The sequence below is a fragment of the Austrofundulus limnaeus genome, unplaced genomic scaffold (genome assembly GCF_001266775.1).
Source record: "Austrofundulus limnaeus strain Quisiro unplaced genomic scaffold, Austrofundulus_limnaeus-1.0 Scaffold279, whole genome shotgun sequence".
Classification (NCBI taxonomy): domain Eukaryota; kingdom Metazoa; phylum Chordata; class Actinopteri; order Cyprinodontiformes; family Rivulidae; genus Austrofundulus; species Austrofundulus limnaeus.
Genome location: NW_013952681.1, coordinates 595,089 through 604,591, shown reverse-complemented (window position 1 = coordinate 604,591; position 9,503 = coordinate 595,089). Strand labels below are relative to the sequence as shown.

The 9,503-nt window shown below is 37.2% G+C and overlaps 2 protein-coding genes across 2 annotated transcripts in view; one reads left to right on the top strand and one right to left on the bottom strand.

Annotated features, from left to right (window-relative positions):
* Positions 1–3,915: 3,915 nt before the first annotated feature.
* Positions 3,916–9,503, bottom strand: part of serpinh1a (serpin peptidase inhibitor, clade H (heat shock protein 47), member 1a) — a 12,871-nt gene continuing 7,283 nt past the window's right edge. Inside the window, exons 4-5 of the mRNA XM_014021139.1 lie at positions 6,741–6,973; positions 3,916–4,687 (exon numbers count right to left, since the gene is read on the bottom strand). Of these exons, the coding sequence (XP_013876593.1) occupies positions 4,385–4,687; positions 6,741–6,973 (536 nt within the window). The 3' untranslated portion in view covers positions 3,916–4,384. The remainder of the gene's footprint in view (positions 4,688–6,740; positions 6,974–9,503) is intronic.
* gdpd5a (glycerophosphodiester phosphodiesterase domain containing 5a) overlaps positions 5,650–9,503 on the top strand; it is a gene marked incomplete in the record, with an annotated part of 94,726 nt that continues 90,872 nt past the window's right edge. Inside the window, 1 exon segment of the mRNA XM_014021138.1 lies at positions 5,650–6,241.

Genomic DNA, 9,503 nt, shown 5'->3' with positions numbered 1-9,503 from the left:
CTGTCACCCCTTGTTCCGTGCCCTCTCCTTGTTGATCGTCGGGAGACGATCGTTAAGTGGGGGTACTGTCATGGTTTGTCAGTTTTCACCTTGGTTTTCCTAGTGTTTCTATGTTTCCCCAGAGTGTCTCAGCCCAGCTGCTCCCCATTAGTCTGATTGTCACCCTTGTGTTTCTCACCAGGTGTTTTCAGTTCATCCATTAGTTGTCAGTGTATTTAAGTCCTGTCTTGTCTCAGTCTTGTGTCGGTTCATTGTGTTCTGTTCCTCTTGCCTGTGTGATCCTTGAGAGTCCCTGTAAGTTTGRGCTGTCTCTACAGCAGTTTTTCGGTTATTTAATAAATATTTTGTTATATTCTTGGAGCCTGCCTGCACCCTGGATCCGTTCCTGTTAAAAMCTGTCAGTTATCACACATCACAGGTTTTCCTGATATCGTGCAGCCCTACTCTGAACTGTAGATCCTCACAGAATCTTAACTGTAACTGTTTTTTATCAGAATGTATTCTTGTCAAGTCTCTGAACTGAGCATATTCTCTCATAGCAATYTCCCTTAGAGCATGTATAATATATATTTTTTGGCCAGACTGTATAAAGATTTATATAYAAAAAATTCAAATTACATTATAATACTAAAATGTTGACTTACAAACAAAACTGTATAGGATATGAATTATTTTCAAGAACAACATTGTTAATAACTGACATTGCATTGAAGTTAAAACGTAGCCAGTGATGCATGATGTACAATAGAGTGGACATGTGTTTAATCTGTATTTTCTACAAAGATAAACTCAAAACTTGGAAAGTCTTTACATAATATGTCACCTTAGATGTTACTTGATGTAATCATTTTTTTTTACCTGCAATAGTATCTTTTTATGGAAGGTAGAAACTGAAATAGCCCAAGTGTTTGGTTGTTCTCCCCATCTGTCAGCCATCTTGGTTTCATTGACTATTTTTCCCATTGCAATGACCAGCCAATAGGATTTTTTTGTAAAGGATGATGTAATAGCTTCCACTAGAGTGTATTATATAAAACAGTGCCCAAAACTGGAAAAAAACACTTTTAAACAGCTGTACACTGTAGTGACCTCTAAGCATGAAAGGGTTATATTTAAAAAGGAGAACTTTACCTCATGTTTTCAAAATTTATTGACCTTCATATTTATTTTTTCAGCTTTTTCCAAAAAATACATATTTTAGAGTATGGCTAATTTAAATGTTACTGTTTTCAAAAACATTTTTTATTTTTCCTTTTACTTGTGCATGCATTTGTGTCTCTTTACGACAGAGTATTAGGGACACACAAGATTTTTAATTTTTTTTAAATTATGTGAATAAAGTCATAATATTACGACATTAAAGTTGTACTATTACAAGAAAAAAGTCATAATTTTCCAGCCTTTACACGAAAAAGCATGCAGTTACTGTATTAAAATGAGGAATGTTGAGCAACTTGTCAAGTTGTTCTTTAGTATTGCTTAAAATAAATAGTTAATCTTTTAGCACATTAGCATCAAATTATCTGTATCAGGACTTGGAAATTGTGCAAACGACTATATGATAAACTGAATCTGTTGTAATTAATGGATGCATTGACAGATATAGTCACGTAGCTAATTTGGATGAAAGCACATTAATCTAACAGTGACCCAAGTCATCATTGACTACTTTATAAACAACACATGGCTGTACGCAACAGGTGTGAGGAAAATTAAAAAAATAGAAATGGAAAATATATTTATTCATGTATAATACTATCTCGAGTATAATATGATCATCATTTTTTTTAGCTTAAAAAGCAAGAAAAATCTAATCATCAATAACCTGTGTATAATACTACTCGCCACTTTATGGATGATTTTTTGGGTAAATTTTCTAGTATTATACATGAATAATACAGTACATGTCATGTAAGATTATAACTTTATTCTCGTAAAATTCTGACTCTAATCTCATAGTAATAATAATAATAATAAAATCTCGTTGTGTGGCCCTAATACTCTGTCATAGTCTCTTAAATGTTTATATTTAATTTTTTTTAAATTAATTCTACTCAAGTCTTTATTTCTATGTATTGCTTTTACATTTCTCTGTCTCCTGTTTTTAATTTTTTTACCTCATGCATTTCCAGAAAGGGGTCTCTGCAGTATTTTCTGTATTACTGAGACTTGGATGCCGAGTGGTGAGTCGAACGCCTTGGCAGATGTTTTACCTCCTGACTGCAGGTACTTTAACTCGTCAAGGTCCTCAGGCTAATATCAAGTCAAAAATAACTAACCTATCCATTTAAGACAGCTCCAGACGCAAACCTTTTTAAACCTTTTCATCACTATTATACTTTATTTGCAAACACAAAAACAGCAAATTGTAGCCTTTCACAAGGCAGATAAATGGTAAATGGTTTAAACTTATATAGCACTTTATCAAATCCATATGGACCCCAAAGCACTTTGCACTTCAATCATTCACAAACTGATGGTGTAAGCTACATTGTAGCCACAGCTGCCCTGGGGCACACTGACAGAGTCGGGGCTGCCATGCACCGGCACCACCGGACCCTCTGACCACCATCTGTAGGCAAGGTGGGTGAAGTGTCTTGTCCAAGGACACAACAACTAAGACAGCTGGAACAGGAGATCGAACCACTAACTTACCGGTTATGGGACGACTCCCCTAACCATTCTGCCACAACCTGTAACTGTAAACAATAAATATTTTTTAATTTATGCAAAGAGATATTGGTCATGTAGATTGTAGCAGGTGCAAAAATATACAGAATATGATTAGCTCTATTGTTCATAGAGGGTCATGTGCCCCATCACATAACCCGTGTCATGTTATGTGTATGTAGTGAATGCAAGCGGGGCTCAACGTCCCCTTGTTTTTGTCTCTCTTTCCCTCTTTGTGTTGGTGCCATTGGGGCCCTGATTCACACCTTTTGCTCACAGGGGGCTGAGTCATATTTGCAATGACAGCGTTGGTTGGTGACAGGTTGGYGTTCCTGGACTGTGATGTCTCAGTTTCGGACGGAGGACGGCTAGAAACTGACGTGTATCGCAAACCCACCCATACAGACCAGACCATTTGCTTTTTGGTTCCCATCACATACTGGAACACAAAATAGGAGTCATGATGAAGATACGGCAAATGGTGGAAGGCGTAGTATGAAATACATATGTGTTCCAAACGTGTTCTTATATAACATTATACTGAGAAAAAAATATTTAGCAAAAAAAAGTGTGCATTACGGACGTGTAAACTAAACAAATCTTGCGATGCTAATGATATTGAAAAAGAAAAATAGACAGAATTTCCATACTGTTGCCTTTTTTATGTGCATCTTAATAATCACTTGTGAAGGGTTAAATAAAACTGTAAAGTTTGACAGAGCTAAAATAATGTTGAAAATGTTAGCTCACTGTGTAGCATACCCTCCTGCCATTGGTCAGTCAATGAAACCCTTGCTGATTGGTTAAAGCACCATGCAACCGCGACAAAATCTGAACATTTGTCAACTTTCATAAATCACATTGCAAGCTCTAGTGTGCACGTTTCCGTGCACGAGTGTGAAATTTCACATGAATGAGTTTTGCTGGTTTCCTGGCTGGAGGAGTGCGAGAGATTGTCACTTATTCACACAAGTTCCATAGGAAATTCATGGAGAGAGAGCAACATCGCCTCTCGTGTTTTGAGCCCATAACACGACAAAGACAGCTGGAATAGAACTGGCAACCCACCGGTAACAAGACAACTCCTTTAACCACTCTGCCACAGCTGCTAACATCACTTATAGCTTACCTTTCTTGGTGATGAGTCCTCATTGTCCAAGACCGAAACAAGACTGAGGCCAAGACAAGACCATCAAAAAGTGGTCTTACGACCATGACTGGTTTTGAGTATTACGACACTACAACCAAAGGAGTTAAACTTTACTTGAATCATTTGCTGGGACTAACGTTTTTCACAAGAGTTCAACCAAACAAGAAGGAGCTAACTGAAAGCAGGTAACTAACATGTTGTTGTTCTGTTGGTCATGTTTGTTGTTGTTGCTTTGTCATGAGTGTAGGTCATCACTGTTTCCAAAGGTTAGTGTGGTGTTCCAAAGTATTTTTTTTTTATTTTGGATTTCAGTAAAAAAATGTTTAGGGGTTCATAAAACACTGTTTCCATGTGGATGAAAGTCTGAAACAGTAAATCCTTTTTACATTTTCATAAAAAAAAAACATCCTGAATTGAAAGACATTAAAAATATTTGTGTTAAAACGGCAACAACAGTTTTGACTGAAGGAATGCAGTAGTGAACTATAAAACATTCATTAAATTTTTTTTTTGTTTGAAGGCTACACCAACACAATCAAACAACTTGTTTGTGCCAACATGTGCTCACAGTTCATCTCTCAGTTTCTCCCCCTTGGGCCGGACCATCCTGCCGATGAACAGGACTGACTTTGTTTTCTGGTCCTTCACAAGGAAAATGAAAGGGTGGTCAGCGTAAAACAGTTTGGGGTTTTTGAGTTTGTCGGTGCCAAAGATACTGCTGTCAATTTCATTTCCATCTGTGTCCAGTTCAAACGCAGTGACGTGGAACACGTTGGACAGGTAAAGGTCCTTCTTCCCAGAGATGTTGGACAAGTCTGCTTTGGATTTGTCCACAGCCTCCGTCAGGCCCAACTCCTGAAGTGGTTTCTGAAAAAAAGGAAAAGAAAAACTGTGAAGATCAAGAATCAGAAGAGASAGCTAGTAATGTGCAAATTGCACAATTACTTTTAATCTGATACCAACTAAACACAGAACCAGGACCAGAATCCATCTGATTCAATACTTAAAAGATGAGTGTAGAGGACAGAAGAGGGATGCTTTCTCTTAGTTTTAGCTAGAGTTTTACTTAAACCAGTGTTTCCCAAAATTAGGATCTGGACCCAAAGTGGGGTCCCGAAACATCAAGGTGGGGTCCTGAAAAGATTTTCTGAATTAATTACATTTTTGCCTTAGTTGTTACAAAGAAGTAAAGTTAGTATATTTAAAATGGACAAATGTAGTATAAAATATGTTTTTACTATGCCCATGTTTAGTTGACCTGATACAAATATTTATCATCCAAAAATAGTTGGGGGCACAGGTCTCTGTTACTGTTATTTTGTGGGTCAAAAGCTGAAAAGTTTGGGAACCACTGTACTTTGGTTCCCATTGTTGGGCTTGGGACCCAATTATGGGTCATGAAACACCTTAGATAATCTCCAGAAATCAATTTAAAAGGTAATAAAATAATTGCTGATGTAATATTTTCCCCATAACTATGTAGCAGAAAYGTAAATATCTTCTCAAGAGACAATCAAACTATTGTTCCTGTTAACTCCACCTTTTTCATCCTGCCTGCAACATCTCAAAGTTTGAATAATGACTTCTCCTGTTAATTCATCTGATACTTCTCCCTTAGGCCTTAGAACAAAGACTAGACTTCCTGTTGCCAGTTAATTTGTTTATCACCTCTTTCGGAATAAGACTGGAATAAACATTGTTTGACATCAAAGGGCCCCTGATGTTAAACCAGACGAGACAAAAACATCAAAAGACTCCCATCAGATTTATCTGTGGGTCATCAACGCCACCCTGTGGACATTTTATCTATAAACCATGAAAATATTTTATTTTTCACCCATGTTTTCCATTTATAACTATAAAAAGCATCTGTGAAGTGTCAAAACAATACCTTGGTACTCTTATTTAATTACTGTAATAATCATGACATTGTTTAAGTAACTTGATCTGGTTTTGATTAATTATTACTCTGTTCTTCTGTTACATGTCCGGATAGTGTCATGTGACCACCGCAGAAAGTCTTAACCAATGAGAAGTTCCGTTGTGAACAGGGAGTATTTTCATTGTTCTGCCATGTAGAGAGTTCGAAGAAGCATTTGAAGAGAGGGCAGTTTTTCCAGCTACAGCTTTCCCCCATCCCGGGGCGAGGCCATTCTTTTCCACTTTCTCCTTTTTATAGTTTAATCTTAAGGTGCTTTCAGGAAGTAGATTTACATTGATTGAAAACAATGAGGCTGATTTAATTCAAGTCGGACGACCCTCAGTGTGCCCGCAAGGAATGCATCAGCAGCGGTGCGCTGGGCCATATCTCCAGTAAATGCAGCCCGGCAATCCAGATGACCAGGGAGCTTCTGCACAGCTAAGTCACAGACTCGGTTGGACTTCACGTGCCAGCCCAGTTAGCATAGAAACATCCATTCTRGCRTCTACAAACTTTGCCGGTAGGAAATATCTTGCTTAATTAATCTGATGGTGTGTTCAAAGATTTAAATCAGATCAGATTGGATCAATGTTCATTCTTCTTCCCCTGAGCTCCCTCTGTTAGCGGTTGGCTTAGCAATAGCAAATTAGTGTCTCACTGGGTTGGTGTCTCATTGGGTTTTGTGTTGTATCAGCTGGGTTGTGTTGCGAATGAGGACACTGCATCAGTATACTTCTGACTTTTATTCTGATTTAAATACATATGAGGTGTATTTGCACAAAGTATTAGTATTGCTGATACCAGACTGAGCTTTACTCTGTATCAGAATCAGAAACATATTTCCAGAAGTAGTAATATCAGCATTTTACATGTGGAGCTSTCTTTTTGTCTTTGCTGCGTTTGCAGCGAGCAGCTACAGAAAGTTGTCTTGAGTATGTTTGGATAGATCTGCTGACCCCAGAATGGCCTGTTTGAGTCTGGATGTCATTGCATGTTTACCTGCAGGCTGTGACTGACTTCCATGCTGACTTTAGGCAGAGAAACAGCCACTGCAGTGGGCTTCATCTTCTCCATCCATGTGTCCAGCTGCTTCCTGCTCAGGATCTTCTCAAGCCTCTCCAGAGGCTCCACATGGTACGGCATAATGAAGACCACCGAGGACAACTTATGAGCCAGGGGCATACTCAGAATGTACAGCTTATTGGCTTCATCGTTATAGAAGTCGAACAGACCTAAAGAAATAAATTGTACATATACATATCAGCCATCTGTTACAAAACTTGAAACAAGCTGGAGATAGAGTTTCAGCCTGTGCTGCTGCCACAAACACAACACAAAACTGGCAATTTTTCACAAATGGACCACAACTTTTGTGTTTTGTCTTCAGTGTGGTAATAGCTGAGACTGATCTGCAAATCAGTCTCTGTAGTTCCAATGTTGCCATTAATTACATTAAGGTAGCTCCGTCTGTTGGCAAAATATTTAATTAACCATTGTATGGACTTTGACAAAGCTTTCAGGTAACAATCGCTGGATGCAAACACAGCTGATCAACTTTCAGCATAGAATTATATAGGAAAACTAGAGTGAGCCCTGCCTCCCCTGCAAACTCTTTACATCTGTAAAGACATGTAGGAACATTTACAAACATGTAGAAACATGAATGATACATGTAGAAACATGAATGAWAYAKGTAGRAACATGAATGAAACAGGTAGAAACATGAATGATACATGTAGGAACATGAATGAAACAGGTAGGAACATGAATGATACATGTAAGAACATGTAGAAACATGAATGATACATGTAGGAACAAGAATGATACATGTAGAAACATGAATGATACATGTAGGAACATGAATGATACATGTAGAAACATGAATGATACAGGTAGGAACATGAATGATACATGTAGGAACACAAATTATACCGGTAGGAACATGTAGGAACATGAATGACATATGTAGGAACATGAATGACATATGTGGAAACATGTAGGAACATGAATGACATGTAGGAACATGAATGATACAGGTAGGAACATGAATGATACATGTAGAAACATGTAGGAACATGAATGATATATGTAATGTAGGAACACGAATGATACATGTAGGAACATGAATGAAACATGTAGGAACATGAATGATACATGTAGGAACATGTAGAAACATGTAGGAACATGAATGATACATCTAGGAACACGTAGAAATGTAGAATGATACAGATAGGAACATGAATGATTCATGTAGGAACATGAATGATACATGTAGAAACGTAGAATGATACAGATAGGAACATGAATGATACATGTAAGAACATGAATGATATATGTAGAAACATGTAGGAACATGAACGATGTATGTAGAAACATGTAGGAACATGAATGATACATGTAGGAACATGTAGAAACACGTAGGAACATGAATGATACAGAACATGTATGATACATGTAGGAACATGAATGATACATGTAGGAACATGAATGATACATGTAGAAACATGTACCAACATGAATGATACATGTAGGAACATGTAGGAACATGTAGGAACATGAATGATACATGCAGAAACATGTAGGAACATGAATGATACATGTAGGAACATGTAGAAACACGTAGGAACATGAATGATACAGAACATGTATGATACATGTAGGAACATGAATGATACATGTAGAAACATGTACCAACATGAATGATACATGTAGGAACATGTAGAAACATGTAGGAACATGAATGATACATGAATGATACATGTAGGAACATGTAGAAACGTAGGAACATGAATGATACATGAATGATACATGTAGGAACATGAATGACACATGTAGAAACATGTACCAACATGAATGACCCATGTAGAAACATGTACCAACATGAATGACACATGTAGAAACATGTACCAACATGAATGACACATGTAGAAACATGTACCATGAATGATACATGTAGGAACATGTAGAAACATGTAGGAACATGAATGATACATGTAGGAACATGTAGAAACATATAGGAACATGAATGATACATGAATGATACATGTAGGAACATGTAGAAATGCAGGAACATGAATGATACATGAAGGAGCATGAATGATACATGAAGGAACATGAATGATACATGAAGGAACATCAATGATACATGAAGGAACATGAATGATACATGAAGGAACATCAATGATACATGTAGGAACATGAATGATACATGTAGAAACACGTAGGAATATGAATGATACATGTAGAAACAAGTAGGAAAATGAATGACACATGTAGGAACACGTAGAAACATAGGAACATGTAGAAACATAGGAACATGTAGAAACATAGGAACATGTAGAAACATATAGGAACATGAATGATACATGTAGAAACATGTAGGAACATGTAGAAACATAGGAACATGTAGGAACATGAACGATACATGTAGGAACATGAATGATACATGTAGGAACATGTTGAAACATAGGAACATGTAGGAACATGAACGATACATGTAGGAAAATGAATGATACATGTAGGAACATGTTGAAACATAGGAACACGTAGGAACATGAACGATACATGTAGAGATGTAGGAACATGAATGATACATGTAGGAACATGAATGATACATGTAGGAACATGTAGGAACACGAATGATACATGTAGGAACAAGTAGAAACATTTAGGAACATGTAGAAACATGTAGGAACATGTTGAAACATAGGAACATGTAGGAACATGAATGATACATGTAGGAACATGTTGAAACATAGGAAC